The sequence below is a fragment of the Thermobia domestica genome, chromosome 1, assembly GCF_964235325.1.
Source record: "Thermobia domestica chromosome 1, izTheDome1.hap1.1, whole genome shotgun sequence".
Taxonomy (NCBI): domain Eukaryota; kingdom Metazoa; phylum Arthropoda; class Insecta; order Zygentoma; family Lepismatidae; genus Thermobia; species Thermobia domestica.
The window spans coordinates 201,473,418-201,490,401 of NC_137454.1; the positions used below are offsets into that span (position 1 = coordinate 201,473,418).

The 16,984-nt window shown below is 37.5% G+C and overlaps 1 protein-coding gene across 2 annotated transcripts in view; it reads left to right on the forward strand.

Annotated features, from left to right (window-relative positions):
• Positions 1-16,984, forward strand: part of LOC145692843 (neurobeachin-like protein 1) — a 561,942-nt gene that overhangs the window by 74,163 nt on the left and 470,795 nt on the right. For both annotated transcript variants that reach the window (XM_081768357.1, XM_081768365.1), the window contains exons 23-26: positions 2,879-3,062; positions 5,078-5,220; positions 8,482-8,686; positions 13,543-13,661. In XM_081768357.1, coding sequence (XP_081624483.1) covers positions 2,879-3,062; positions 5,078-5,220; positions 8,482-8,686; positions 13,543-13,661 — 651 coding nt within the window. The remainder of the gene's footprint in view (positions 1-2,878; positions 3,063-5,077; positions 5,221-8,481; positions 8,687-13,542; positions 13,662-16,984) is intronic.

A 16,984-nucleotide genomic window follows, 5' to 3' on the forward strand; every position in this document is an offset into this window, starting at 1 on the left:
CATATGGGGTACAGATTTTTGGTGCTGTTTCGATTCAAATTAGAAGAAAAAATAAGTTGTGCGGGGCAGTTTGATCCGCCAACAAAAATGCATGTTTGTTGAAATTGGTGGTAGTACAGATTAGTATATATTAGGTACAAATTTTTGGTTCGAATTAGAAAGAAAAGGAAGTGCGTTCCAGCTTGACCCGCCAATTAAAATTCAAACGTCTACACCCTGGTAATAGTACACATTCTTATTTTGCTGTTACAAATTGCCATATATTGGATACAATTTTTTTGTACCGTTTCCATTCGAATTCAGAAAAATATGTTTTGTGGATCAGTTTGACCTGTTACCAAAAATTCAAATTTTTCGAAATTGATGGAGGTACAAATTCTATCTTTGATGCTATAAATTGATACATATTGGGTACAAATCTTTGCTGACGTTTTGATTCGAATTGGAAAGGAAACTATTGCCATGACAAATTCAAATTTCTCGAAAGTCGTGTGTATCTTGTGTTTTAAAACTTGATTAGAATGTTTGCTTGAATTGGGCTCCCAGTTTGGTCCGTTAATTTTTCATAATCCAGAACGGTACAAACGAAACAAACTACGGTACAATCCGGTACAAACGAAACTCTTTTAAATGAGCCAACTAAATCGTTTGTACAACGTGGTGGTGGTGGTGGTGGGGGGGGGGGCAGGTTCACACAGATCCCCAATTTTTCTTCTTAATTTTTCATAATCTATTATGGTTAAACTAAAACTCATTGTGGTACAATCCGGTACTAACCAAGTACTTTCATATGGCATACAAAAATGATGTGTACCCGGTGTATTAAGTCGTGATTTGGGGACCTGTTTGATCTGGGCCCCCATTTTGTTTCGTTAATTTTTCATAATCCAGAACGGTACAAACGAAACAAACTACGGTACAATCCGGTACAAACGAAAATCTTTCAAATGAGCCAACTAAATCGTTTGTACAACGTAGTGGGGGGGGGCAAGGTTCACACAGCCCCCCCCAATTTTGTTTTCTTAATTTTTCATAATCTATTATGGCTAAAATAAAACTCTTTGTGGTACAATCCGGTACTAACCACGTACTTTCATATGACATGCAAAAATGATGTGTACCCGGTGTATTAAGTCATGATTTGGGGGCCTGTTTGATCTGGGCCCCCATTTTGTTTCGTTAATTTTTCATAATCCAGAACGGTACAAACGAAAGTCTTTCAAATGAGCCAATTAAATCGATTCTAGGACAATGTGGGGGGGCTGCGTGAACTTGGCCCCCCACTTTGTTTTCTTAATTTCTCATACTGCAGTACAGTACAAACAAAAATATTTGCGGTACAAACCGGTACAAACGAAGTACTTTTTATTGATATGCGGAAATCGTTTGTACCGAGAGGTGGGGGGGCCAGGTTCACAAGGGTGGCGCATTATGGCCAACTCCGTCTTTTCCGTATTTTTCGTACTTCTGTTTTTCTATTCTCTTTTGTTAGATTGTACCAGTGTTTATACACGTCATATCTTATGTTCTACATGACAGGTTGACACTGAATATTGCACTCACTTCATATAGTGCTCTTTGCAAAACATGTACTTTTCATTGAAGTTGGCAACACTGTTAACCCCACTGGTGGCCTTCATTTGTTCCCTATTGTGGCAAGTCTCTTTCTATACATCACTTGTCAGCATTGCATTTTGCCGTGTCCCCCTTTTTTGCGGAATTTGCACTTTTCCTCCCTTGTCCAGCCTTGCTGTTTCTCGAACTTCCACCCCTTATATTTCTTGCTATGGGCAGCTAATTTTTTGGGAATGCTCATCTCTGTTACAGCTCTTTCAATTGGCATAGGCCCCATCTTTCACTGCAACTATCATTTTCGGAAGGTTCCCTTGTAAGAGAAATTCTCTTAGAAGCAAGAGTGGGCAAACAGTTCACCTTGCTGCTCTTTCTTAGAAGCGGTAATGATGGTTAAGTGAAACAAAATGCACCAGCAAAAGAAATAAAGTTTTTGAAAAATAATATTTACAGCAAACGCACGAAAGCACTATTGAGCACGTGGAATTGTGAATAAAGGCTTTTTGTGTGTGGGTTCTACCCTGGTACTGAACTGATACATACTCTAAGAGAGGGATTTGTTTTTCGAGGATCTACTATACTATGACTCACGAAGCTCGCGCCTGGTGAGCTTTGTGGTGGACAAACACCGTGTGCGTGGGTTTTCTCGGGTTCTCACTTTTTTCATTCTAGCATTGTAGCCGGCATAACCATGGGACGTAAAACTGAAAGATTTTACTTTATTTTCATTTCATATAATTCACGAAATCGGATAATATCTCCGAAATTGATCATCAAACATATTTTTAAAACGAGTAATTTTTCTCTTATTGTTGACTGATTTCAACCTCAAACAGTGGGGATGATTAGGGAGGGTTCAAGACAGTTATATGCAGTATTTAATCTAAACCATCTAAATATAACTTTTACGAAGATTAATGGGGAAAATAGCCCTATCATCACATTATGTATGTACGCGAGCTTGCAAATGGGGATAAATTTATCATCATTTATTTCCATATTGCCAACCAATTTCAACCATAAATAGGCTTGATTTCTAATCCTCAAGGAAATCACATCCAAGTTCAACTGAAATATAACAAATTGTATGAACGCTATTGCAGATCAGACAGACAGACTGACGGATAAGCGCATGTTGAATCGAGTGGTTGAGACTCGCTTATACTAGCTGCAGTACTATTATTACTAATTATTATCGTTATTATTTTGCACATTTAGTTAAGGAAATGTTCTTTAATCATTGACTTCACAGAACTAGAAGAAAAGGTCTGATCTATCTATCTTAAATTGCTATTTTATTTCGCAGATGTTTTCTGTGCTAATGAGAACGGATCGTGTTTATGAAAGAAGCAAAAGTCGGTTAAGGCTTCAAGACACCGCCATTCTGGGAGGAACGATTGGCATGTATCCTGGAATGCTATGTTTTCTGCAGGGCCAAGTATTATCAATGGAAGTTTCGATGATGTTGCTGGATCAGATATTAATGACAGGTAAAACTTGACACTATTGTAAATCTTAAATTATATATTCTGTAGTTTTGATTTCTTAAATTAACTTCAGAAGAAGCTAATGTAAAATCGGAAATAGTGTGAAATCGATATCTAATTATGTATACTAATTCTTTTCTTATATCTTAAGAATGTATGTGGAGATAAACGTAGATAACACAACTCGTAGTCTCGGTATTGCCTTACATAATTGAGGAAAATTGGAAAATTTACGTGGATAATATTTTTAGAAGTAGTTTTATAGTACATTAACATGCTTCTTACGAAGTTTACTTTGAGGAATCATGTGAAAATGTTTGAACGAATAATAACTATCTTTACGCACATTTATTGTTGATTTTAAAGGTTTATATACAAGTAGCAAAAGTGTCCATTCTTCGCGTGGAAAGAATAAGATTTAATAAATATAAAACAAAAATTTAAATATTGTTAAAATTCCTCTTGTTTCCTTCTCTTTTGAAAACCTTCAACACATGTTTGTTCATTTTTAAGTAATAATTTATGTATCGAATTTGATATATTGGGCATTTTCTTGACTGTTAACATGGTTCAGGTTCTGCCTTTCGGCCAAAACACAGCGCACAAATTCTGTAACGACGTGATGTGTTTTGGATCTTTCTGTAAGAATTGCTCGTCACGATCCAAAGCTGATGCCTACATTTTCAGCAATCTTTCTGATAGTCCAAAAGCGATATTTATGGATAAAATCACGAACTGTATCAATGTGAACTCTGTCCTGTCCAGGATTTTCATCAGATGACATATATGTGGGAAACAACTGTACCACTCAGAATACTGCGATCGGTTCGTATGCTCGTCCCGAAAGTTTGTTGAAAAATTTGCCATATTTCAGCAGCAGTTTCCTCGAGTATGAAACAAATTCACATCCACGCCCGAAAAATCGCCAGCTAGTTTGGTCACTATACATGTTCATTTCGATAGCTGTAGCTCGATTGCTGGCAGTGATAGAATGATGTGACAAATGACAGTGCAGTTCCCAAGGTCCTGATCAATAAACCGGAAATCAATTTTAGACCTAATCAGCACAGGTTTTCTTTGCGTTCGTTTCTCAGGTTTGGGTAATGCGCACTCTATCAGGTCTTATTTGCTCAAGCTTTCTATAATCCTAGTTGTAGATTCACAGCTTTTTGCATTCAATTTTGGACCTAATGAAAACATCACTCATTCTAATGTAGAGTAGTTTTCCGTGAAGGGTAGTTTATGCTTCTGTACCTAAAGCGGCGGCATTAAGAAAAGAAGAATATTGGCAGGTCACTTGCTACCACTAAGACTCTTCCATGCTCCACGATATTCAACTGACATCTTCGTCTTCACGAACGATTTCTCTGCTTTGATGCCGTTCATCAACTGTAGCCGCCTTCGCCCCCCTTTTGCTCTTTCTCCCCCGTGCTCTCTAGCACATTCCCCGTGATACAACATCCTAACCAGTTTCTCTTCCTCTTTTCAATTACGTCTAAAATTGTTCTCTTCTCCTCCATCTTTTCTAACACCCTTTCATTCGTTTTCCGCTGTACCCAGCTAATTCTCCCCATTGTTCTCCACACTTACATTTCGAAAGCTTCCAGTACTTTTTCTTTTTCTTTTATATCACTTTTGCGCATGTCCATGTTTCTGCCTAATACAATGCAACACTCCACACGAAGTACGCGTGAAGCGATACTTACTGAAGTTGTTCCAATTTAGTTTATCGATTTCCGGTTTATTGATCATGGTAGTCACCCGTATGAAATCTTGACCGAACAGGGATAAATCAAAGTGTACTTTAAAACATTGTTTAGAAGGTAACTATTCAGAAAGCAGAAGACTCACTGTCCAGACATACTTTAGAAGTTGAAAAGTTCATCTATATTTGAGTTTGCCAGCAATAAATATATTCAATAATCTATAAAAATATCTTTTCCTGTTTTTTTTATATATATACGTATGCTTGTGTTAGAAATAGGTTTCTAAATAACGAATTGGATCATGTTTTTCAGATAACTCAGGAAGCTATGCAGGAACCCTTGCTTTGTTACATATGTTGTCACTTGCTGATCTAGAAATTAAATTAGAAGCTGCGAGGAAAGTTCTAGCTATAATATTTACCAGAAGTAATGCATCACAACAGTTTGCCAAACAGGTATGTTTAGACATTGCTTCAAAATAGAAATACTTCACAAAATAATTGGTTCAGTTTAATGCGTGGTGTTTTGTAGTGATTTATGACAAAACTGCCCTTAAAATTAAAAACTATCCGAAAGTTATTTGTTTATATTTAATCTTGTTTTTAACTTTATTAGCGTATCGCAGCTGGCTAAGCCCAAAAGCAAATATCCTTCGTTCGTGTTTGGATGAGTCGTCCAGAATTTTTTAATTAAGGCATCACCTGTAGGATAATCAAACGGCGAAACGACACTAAATTGCCAGACTTGTGTGATGCTGTGAATGATAAGTTGGTTGAGTTAGACGTTGAATCATGATGCCATCGGAAAAGGCAGAACTTTGTTTATCAATATTTTATGCTATACATTGGATCTTAGTAACGTTTTCCGGTTGATTGCTGTGTTTCTTACGTAGAAAGGAGTATTTATACATTGTGTATGCTTAAATGTCGGTAGAAGAAGAAATAGTTTGAATGTGAATTTCTATCCGACATTTCCCGTAAAAGACTTTAAGAGGCTAGCTGGGATTGGATCAATGTAGTGACCAATTTTGGAAAATCCCACGTCAGTACAAAGCAGACTAATGTCTTTTGAAGCTTTCTGTGAAAAGAATAGTGATATGCCATTTGATGTCATGGTGATAACGTCATATTTTGAACAGAGGCCTCGTTGGCTCTGGTAGAGCGTTCACCTTTGGTGCATGGAGTCCCTGGTTTGATCCCAGCTAGCACAAAGTGGATTTTGTGGTGGGCAAACACCATGTGCGTGAGTTTTCTCGGGGGTTTTCTGTCTCCCTGCACTTTATTCATTCTACCATTGCATTTATTTCTCGTCATCACCGTTTCCGTTAGCCTATTTGACATAATCGTGGGACGTAAAACTGAAAGGTTTAATTTAATTTTTTTTATACATATTTTGAACAACTTAAACATTTTTGCAAGACAAACTATATTAAGGAAACAAAACAAGATTAAATATAAACAAATAACTTTCAAAGTTTAGTATTGTCAGTCTTTCATGGAAAGTTATGCAAAGTGTTGGATTAACTTTGCCAAAAGCTGTTTTTGAACTTTCCTTTGATAACATTCTAAAGTTGTTAACTAAACATTATAAACTCTAGCTCAGCGTGTCTACACAAAGACTATCTCTTCAGATAACCACCTGAGCGATCTCATAACGAATTTATCTTAAATCTTAAATGTCAGACTAATCGCTTTGCATTTAGCAATAACTTATCTGAAACAGTAAGAGATCAACTCATTGTTGGAATAATATACGAAGGGAATGCTCGAATACTCCTGCGTGTGAAGTAGTTTTGGAATTTAATAAGGCTATTGAGATATTGAATCAGTTTGAATTGCTAGACAGAAGAACACGAGTTCTTAACTCCAAACAAGCTGTTTGAGCAATTGAATCAACCAACCAGAATACAGATTGTCAGAAGCAATATCGGAGTTTTACCTTTGCAAATAAGTCTAGACTAATGGGTATGGAGCCTACTATCGCTTACATACAACAAACAAGTGTTCTGCCAGAGGCGTACAGTGTTGAACCTGTGCGGAGTGTTCTTTTGCTAAGAATGAAAGGAATGCTGGAGGAAATTTCAGAAAGAGTAAGTCAAAGTCACAGGAGGAATAATTGAAGAAAGGAGTGCAGAGAAGATTAGATAGAATTACCATCTACTCCAAGTATTGTTAAATGGCGTATTGAGACAATATTTTTCTCAATACTGTATTTTCAAATACTTTCAGTTTGCGTTCCCTCCTGCAGATTACCACCCAACTGTCTCATCAATGCAGAAAACACTACTTTTTTTTTATTTTTTGTGTATAATTTGTAATTGTATACAAGAAAAGCATGTTTCCAATAAATTTCGTTCTGTTGTAAATAAGTGTTCTGTTGTTAGCTACGACTTTTGAATTCAAAATTGAGTACTGAAGTTTCCACATTATATATATTGTGGAAAATATCGTGTATATTATATACAGAAGGATGTTTTAAATCAGACCGATTTTCAAGGGTATTCATCTTACGAGAAACATCGCCACCACCATCGAAACTGTTTTATTGGACCCCCAGCATTGTAGCTATTGCCTGATATCGAAGTTTCCATTGGAGAGGGATTTTTGCAGTCTTTCCCAGGACCAGCGAGATGCGTGAAGATCGATGTTGGAGACGTCTTTTTAGCAGGCCAAACCACAAAAGTTCATTGAACTGGAATCAGAGCTTTTCACAGAAATGTCTTGAAACGGAACGACGCGAAATTGCAATTTCCGTTCCATTTCCTGATAATATGCAAAGATGTTCTGATGATATGGCTTAAAACCTTGTGTTTATAAATTCTCATTTGGTTGCCTCCGCACCGAGTAAGTGTGAATGTCGATCCGAAAGATAGGTGTCATAATGGATTCCTGGAAGTATCTTATACCGACTTTTATGTTTTTATCCGCCTTTGCTTATCAGAACTTCCCAACATAACTGGATCTCATAACTACCTTAAATCTTCACTGGAAACTTGTCGGATACTGGCGTCTGAGTTGCAGATGCCCTTGGCATCATTGTTAGTCAGTTCCCGAATGTAACCACCAGCAGTGAGATGAATGTATGCTTCATCCATTGTGACAACTGTCTGCATTTGGTCCCCGCCAGCTGCTTTTCATGGTTTCCTAGAGTTCTTGTTCTGTAATGGTGCGCGCGTGCAGGTAGTGTACGTACCTCAGCCGGGTGTTCACTGTTGAAGATGCCAGTATTAAGTCACTGACTTATCGCATGTTTGGTGGGCGGATTTTTCTGGTACACCAATTAGATTCCTTGCAACTGCAGCTCTGATAATTTGTTCCTGGTGCTTTTCGTGGGTTACTGTTTCGCCACGGACTCCTGGTTTGTGTAATGGGTCACAATAGCTTTTGCAGTAGTCAAGGGGAAACGGACCATTACATAACCTTCTAGTAACGTTTTAATTTAGGCGGTATTTGACAAGTCTCACGCACGATACTTCTCCATCTTCAACTTTAGACACAGTAGTGCACATGAGAGCAGACACGTCATTCCAAATGGAGTAGTGTTCCTAATTAAGTCTGATATAAACCGAGCAACCTTTTGTACGTCTGAATATTGCTAGCAAATATGACAGGAAAATGTGGACATAGTGCTTTCTTTTCCAATTCTTTCTTTTGTTTCTTTTCTTTTCTTTTTTTTTCCATTATAATCTTCATTAATCTATCCTAAACATTTTTCAGATTGGGTGGCAGGAATGTGTTACGTGTTTGCTCGTTAAGAAACCTGTGATAGTTAATGATCAGCAACAAGGTACTGGTGATCAGTTCCCAGATCTTCTTTTGTTTGACGAAAAATGTGAAATTTCTGAAGAGGAAGCAGAGTTGAACTACAAACGTCCATCAACTGTGTCTGAAGCAGCCACTGTTATAGAACATGAAATTAAAGGTAAAATTTCTGTTGTTTAAAACTATCCGTACTTCGTTTTTATAAACTGTTGCGGTATAATTTTGAGGTGTTAATTCGAAAATATCAAAGATTTCTTTATATCATATATATATATATATATATATATATATATATATATATATATATATATATATATATATATATATATATATATATATATATATATATATATATATATATATGTGTGTGTGTGTGTGTGTGTGTGTATTGGATAGTAAATAATCTCTATGCATTAGGAAAAAATATATTCAAACAAGTTTTTTTAAATATATATATATATATATTAACCCCTTCCATCACGATTTATTTTATGATAATTGAAGTATAAGTTATAAAAGTGTATTATAGATGGTTTATCATTATATAACTTTCAAAACATCAATATAGTAACCCTACGTGATGCTACAATAGTTTAAATTTTATGACGAGTGTAGCTCGTCGTTGTGCAATTTGGCAACGGGAGGCCATGACGAGCTAGACTCGTCATTTCAATGCGAGAGGTTAATGTTCTGGACAAGTAACGAAAGAGGTGTAACATTCCATATGAAATCAATTAATATTTAAGGAAATTTGTATATGACTGACCATCACCAATTTTTCTCAAATTGTGTACGCAGCAATGGTTTGGGGTAAGTGTTAAGAAAACAGCAAATAAAATCTGTTGAACACATACATAAAAATAGATACAGGGTGTTCCAAAAATGGTTGTTTGCAACGTAGTATTTTTAGAAAGATTGTGTAAAATTGCTACTTTTTTAATTGTCTAGTTGGAAATAAGATCATTGGAAAGAGGAAAAACAGCTTTATATTCAAGTAAATATGAAATATGAGAAATGAGTAGTGAGAATTTGTGTCGAAATTTTCATTTTGGATTAAAAAAAAATTCTTCAAAATTGGCATAAACAGTACATTGCCTGTACTCATTCATCACCAAGTCTTAAGATGGATATTCAATGGAATTATATAAAAAATATATTTGATGTGGAGTGTGCGCAACACGAACTTACACAATTCAGTGACTTTTTCGACATAAGACTTTGCAATACTGATGTTTCAAAATTGTCTAAATCAGTGATTGTTGGCATTTCATAATCTGAATCTCCTTTGTTATAACTCTACTGATAGAAGAAAGTTTTTTTGTTTTTTTTTTAAAGAAAAAACGGAAAAGACACGGTTGAGAGCCAGTAGTTAAAATGTAAGGAAGTACAGAGTGAAAGTAAACTGTATAATGTATAAATAGGAAATTGTGTAACTAGAAACACATTAATAAAAAGAAAAGAAATCATCAACCTCTTACAGACACACTACTGGAATCGATTCACTCTGTAATATTTACGGCCAGTTGCTATGGTAACATCAACCAGCATAAGAATTGATGTTGACGGGACCGTCAGTACCTCAGACACTTGGTGGTAGAAGTATGAGGGGAATAGACTAGTAGATGTAGGAAACTAAGTGTCACTGTTTTGTGTCCAACATCTTTTGACAAAACACAGTCCAACCAGCAGAAGTTCCAGATCTACATGTGACATATCCATAAATGTCTTGAAAAGAAAGCTCTGCATTTTCTGTTGGTAAGAAACATTACCTTGCTTTCAGTAGACATGAAATATAGCTTCACTACAATTTTGCTCTGGAAAGTGGGGAAAAATAGCACGGTAAGTTTGTATTCCAGGAATGGCTCTGATGTACCTGGACCTCTCAGTCATTAGTCACTCTTCTTGAAGATGCTAACTGTTTGTACAAGCGAAATGTAAACTGATGGCATGTTTTTAAATGGCTCAAATGTGTGAATACCAAGGTGTTGAAATTAATTATTGAATGGTCTTTGTGAGCGTGCTCTAGCAACCTCTCTCTTTAAACAACCAGAAAGACAATCACTGGCACCTTTACCATGATAACTGGCAGAGAAATGTCACTGCATGCACATGAAAGTCGGCCTGGTAATAACATTAATAAAGTTTTTCGTGTTTTTGTATTGCGAAGCTGCTCCGTCAGGAAAATAATATAGCTTCTACATAGTTTCAGATTTGTCAAACAAGTGCTAGGAATTTCTTTGGAAAGAAGTGGATGGTTACAGTATCATGTTTAAGGCATCAGAAATAACTACATAGCTAGAACGTTTCACTATGTCGTTTTCCCTGTAATAGTCCACAGATGGCATTGAGTATTTGACCACTGATATCCGTGAATACTGTATTGCATAACAAGTGAATAATCTTAAATCACAAATAACAAGAAATTCACCAATTGCAATACATTATTCACATGTTTTTGGTAGCTCATCTGCTATTCTACTACGAACGTATGGGTTTCATTGGTAGAGCGCTCTGTTGCCAAAAGTATTCTGTCTGTTTATGATATTTTACAAAATTCATTGATCATATTTTAGTGATCATTTGCTACAGTTTGCGATGTAACTTATAATACAGAGTATGTCACAAATATTGATAAGTTATAGTAATAATAATATTGCAGGATTATTAGATTAAGCTAAAATTTTTGTATTTGAGAGTAACTTTGTGTTCGCAATGTGGTTTGGACATAACAGGATTCACACTGACCTTAAACCAAGGAAATTACAATGAGTTACAGAAAGTCAGAGGAATGCTTCAAAATATGCCGAAAGTCAACGAAATTGCTAAATCTCACAAAAGAGAGTAAGATTATAATATATTTAAAAATCAAGAGAGAACTTTGGACGGAAATGAGGATGGTAGAAGTCAATTTAACAAGGATTTAAAAAACTAATCATAAATGATGGTTGGTTTGTTGATTGGGAATTTAGTACTAAAGCTACATGAAACGTAGACCCATAGCTTAACGTGGGATCCAGACCAGATGAGCTGCTACCGTGAATGCAACTCGAGTCTTTTACGCCGAAACATAAATGATAGTGTTTATGATGCCATGAGTTAAAATTAATTTACTTAGTCATGGAAAGTGGGTGAACCATGCGTTAGTTACCAACCAGAAATATTATAATCGAAACAAAATATTAAGATTATATTATTTTGCAATGACTTGGAGATTATGGTGATTTAAAAACTTATCTTTTGGTTAGTAAATGTGTGTGTTATTACTGATATTGTCAATAAATTGCAGGCAGCTTTCTATTTCGAAAGTAAAGTATTGCTTAATACAATTGCAATAAGGGAAACAGAATAATATTTTTTTATGTTAAATTACATAATTTTAACAAAATAAAATTATTGATACGTAGAATTGTGGTTTAAGCTCGTTTCATAATAAGCTAATTTCCAGTACTGTATCTTGAGAAATTAGGAAGAATGTGAACCTGACTTCATAAATGCTGTCTCAATATTTACGTTGTGTGGTTTCGGTGAAACAATTGAGAAGCCAACAAGAGAAGCAAATTAAGACTAAGTACTTTACTAGTACTGAATCTACAGATGGTGATCAGAAAAATGGAAACACTTGTAGTTTGCAACACGTCAGATGTATAGGTTGGCAGTGGTGTCGTGGCGCCCGCAGCGCCGGACCGCTGGTGGTGGTGTGTTAGGTCGGTCTCCATACTACGTCAGGCGCAGTGGAACAGCAGTGTCCAGTGGCTGCAGCAGACGGAGGTAGTGTAAAATAGGAGACCTCTTAGATTTTCAAAGAGGGCAAATTGTTGGTGCGCGGTTATGAGGAGTGAGTGTGACGGCAGTGGCTACTGTTTTAGGTGTGTCGCGTGGGACAGTGTCGAAGGTGATGACGGCCTACACAACACGTGGGAAAACCATATCGGGGAAGCGGAACAGTGGGCGGAAGAAAATCATGAGTGACAGGTCACGCCGGGTATTAAAGCGCATTATCACGCAGAACCGTCGTGCCACTGCGGAGCAAGTGACGGAGGAACTCAATCAGCACCTCCCGTACCCTGTTTCGGCAATCACAGTCCGCCGCGAGTTACATGACATGAACTTATGGGGTCGTGTTGCACGGGCCAAACCGCTCATCAGGGACCATAACGCTTTCGCACGCCGCAAATGGTACCGCGACCTTGCAACTTGGACCGTTGAGGACTGGAAACGTGTGATATGGTCGGATAAGTCATTCTTCACCCTATTCCCAACCACGGGCCGTGTTTATGTGTGGAGAACGCCCAAAGAATCTTATGATCTGCTGTGTCTCCGCCCAACTGTGAAACATGGCGGCGGCTCGGTGATGCTGTGGGCTGCCATATCATGGTTTCCATGGTCACACTTAGCGGACGAATCACTGCCAACGATTATGTCGCAATTTTCGGAGACCACTTGCATCCTATGGTCCGGATGTTGTTCCCGGACAATGACGCCATTTTCCAGGATAAAGCACCCATTCACACAGCTGGTGTTGTTGCAACATGGTTTGAGGAACATCGGGATGAAGTTGAACACCTCCCCTGGCCCGCCCAATCCCCAGATCTCAACATAATTGAACATCTGTGGTCCGTCTTGGAAACACGACTCCGGCGACGATTTCCACCTCCATCCTCTCTCACATAACTGGCCGATTCCCTGCACGAGGAATGGTGTAAAATTCCACTTGCTACCATTCACGACCTCTATGCCTCCATCCCACGTCGCATCAAGGCTGTTCTGAAGGCGAAAGGTGGCCCGACACCATATTAATCTGGTAAGTTGCAATTTCGTTCAGGTGTTTCCATTTTTCTGATCACCATCTGTATGTATATTTTAGATCTAATTTTTGTTCTGTTCTTCATGACTACGTGTGTATTATCGATATGAAACGCGCATATATTTTGTATTTTTGAAATCTTGGTAAGTAAACTCAGGTATATATAACGTTATTGAAATTAGTTATTGAAATTAACTAATCTTTATTTTCAGCTGTTAGTGAAACTGTTACTCAGGCAGTGACAGACAATATTAATATGGCAGCCGGTAATTTGTCGTCAGCAGTAACTTCAGTTTATTCTGCATTTCGCCTCAAAACCATTGTAATGCAGGTTAGTATAATAGTTTTAGAGTAAGAAATAGCTGTAGTATAACTACTAAAATAGAAATTAAATAATTACTTTGAGTAAATCGTATCATCAAAATACATTAGTTTTTTCGGGCACTTGGGTTTCATTGGTCCGAAGTCCTACAGCAGTTTTCTAACTGCGTCTATCACACCTCTATGGAGAAGGACCTACCAATCAATTTTTCATCAAAACCTAATTTTACCCATGTCCACCCTAGGTCCTATCACAAATTATCATGTTGTTTTCTTCAAGAACATTCAAAACTCCTAAATTCTGTCTCAACTATGACCCACAACTCGGATAACACATGGACACACATTGTTGCCTGTCTTGACAGTTCCAGGCTTTCCTCTCATCCTCAAAGGGACAAGCCATTTTTTATCCATTATTTGTTTCATTACCAAACTCATATTACGCAATACAGTTCCAGCTTCCATAGATCTTATTTAAATGTCACCAGTATTCTTCTACTCACCTGTTCGTAAACGCCCATGAAAGATTCTAAACAGAACGCTCTGAACCTTAGCGCACAATCCCTAATCCAAATTGTTCAGTTTTTCATAACCACTGACAAGTTTACATTTGAAACTAGCAATTATTTTAAATGAAATACGTTGCTGTGGTCACTGTTATGGCTCTTCATGAAAGAGGTGAAACAGCAAATTCTCCACGCACTTCTTCTTCAATCTTCATAAATGACATTTCCTAATATGAATCCACGCCCAGTCAACACTGCTGCTAATCCTACAATACTTAACAAGTGCTTTGTCAAATTCACTTGTCTTTCTCCAACCATGTGTCATCTTCCGCGGTGTAAACATCATACTTGATGGACGTCTGAAGGCTGCTATGCAAATCTTCCACTTCTAAAGAATGTTGCCCACGATAAAAATAGTTGACTTTCACTGGCCCTCCCGAATGACGCATTTAACCGCTTTATGTCCAGATACGGGGCCTATACTTAATATCAGTTGAGCACAATCCCTGAAAGGGTGAAGATAAAAGTGACGGTTTTCTGGGAGGGTTCCGCTCATTATAGCCACTCAATAATAATGAAACGGTGCAAAGAAGAGAGTTTAATCTTCAGCAAAGCTTGTTTGGGTATCATCTTCTGACGATGTGAAATAGATTTAGAGTTTTACGTCCTACATTTATCCCTTTTAGGCTAAAGGAGACAGATTTATAATGAAAGTGAAAGACTGTAAAATTATTTTTTGTGCTCATTCATCGTGAATCGAACCCGGGACCACGTGTAGTAGAGGTAAACGCGCTAGCCACCAGACCCGCAAAGAGGGCTATACGACGATGTGTCTAAAAGGCCCCTGTGGTACCATATCGGCTGAAAATACACGGCCCCAGCCCGCTCGAATCCTCAAAACAATACATGTCATCAGGAGAGCAGTGACACATGACAATTTCCCAACACAGAGAAGTTTGGGCATACGACACGGTATTTCAAATGGCACATTTTCCAACATCATTCGAAATAACTTCATATTGGAAGCGCGTCATAAAGCGCGTGGACACAGCTTCACATACCGCCACATCCAGGAGAGATTCACAAACGCCAGAAAACTGTATAAAACATATCTTGTAGAGAAGAAATGGAAATGAGTGTTTTACCCTGGATGAGAGGTGGCTCTACTTAGTTGAGGTCAACAGAATTCGATCTGTTTTTTTTTACCGTGAAACAGACCGCAAGATTTTCTGACCTTTACTGCAGTGTAAGGAAAATTTTCAAGGCATTTCTGGTGATCGCGGAATACTGGGGTTAAGGCAAAGCTGTCACTTGTCGAACTGCCTTCCAACACCAAAGTTAACGCTGCTTATTCCAGGAGAACATCATGGATCCTCTGAATAACACACATATCCCACCTGTGCGGTAACGAGACCACAGATGTATGAATCTATATGGATAGTACTACTGGGTCATCCCAGGCGTTCTACGTAAGGAAGACAGAAGAGATGGGAATTCGAGTGATCTCATTTTCGCTCGTCTCTGTGAAATCCCCGAATGCTTTACCAATGGGCTACTGTGTGTGTAGACCCCTCAAACAGGCACTTGCTCAAAGCTGTCCTCGTACTTTGTAGGGTCTTCGAAAATTTGCCAAGGTGGAATGGCGAGACATACCATTTCCCATTTTATACAAGAGTTTGCTGCACTTGAAATTACACTGCGGGCGATCGTTCGGACGGGTGACCGTCACATCGAATACAATCAGTAGATTAGAAAAAGGATTTACTAGATGTGTAACTGATTATTAATATCACGGGAAACCTTCTGTAGAGCTCGTACTTTGATGTCAAACGTCTGTCTCGTATATCTTAGCTGTTGGGGAGCACTTAACTTACAGTGCATCGACCCTAAATATTGTCTCAAGAACTTTCGTTAGCACACTCCAACCGAGAATATCTCCCGACCTTACCCACAAGCAATTCAATCGTGCAGCTGTCTCCCTTCTCTCTCTCTCTGTCACACACACACACACACACATATATATATATATATATATATATATATATATATGTACACTTTGTATATATACCAATTTATATTCCAGCCTCCATTCCCTGCAGAAACACACAAACTCATCACCTCACGGAAAATTAAAAATATTTTCTCTGGCATGTCCCAACATGGTGTACCGAATAAACATCACCAACTTAACTTGTTTTTATATTTGACAGTCTGAAATAATATACAGATTCTGTTGTTATGGTAGTTGTAATTTTTCTAGCGTTCTTTACATCCTAAACTGCACCTATTATCCAATCTTCTGTGTCGGAGATATACTAACTTTTTTTCTATCCATGTCAACAATTACCAGCACTCTTGAAATGCTCAAATTCTCCACCTGCGTGTTCCAGAATACACAACCCAACACTCAAAATGAACAACTGTACATTTGACCACATCTTCTGCGTAAGTATCCCAAAATCCTTTCCTATTCTTCTATATTTCCTGTAACATAGGAAATTTACCACCATCTTATTCGCAAACTGCTTCCTCAACAGTCTATAATATCCTATCACAGTGCACTTTGTGTTTCCCATCCTATTTTTGTCATTATCATATTTGATTTTTTACGATTATTTTTCCTACATGCTACTCATTATTGATATCAGTTATTTTTCCCCTGTTATTACTTTGTAATTTATTTCGTACTGATTTATACAGAGCTACTTTCAGTGATTTAACGGATTTCCAAACTGTATTTTCTAAAGTATTATACATAATGGCTGATACTGTTAAGAAGCGGAAACTCCAAGTTTTCATTACACGTGCAAATATTTCATGTCTGCCC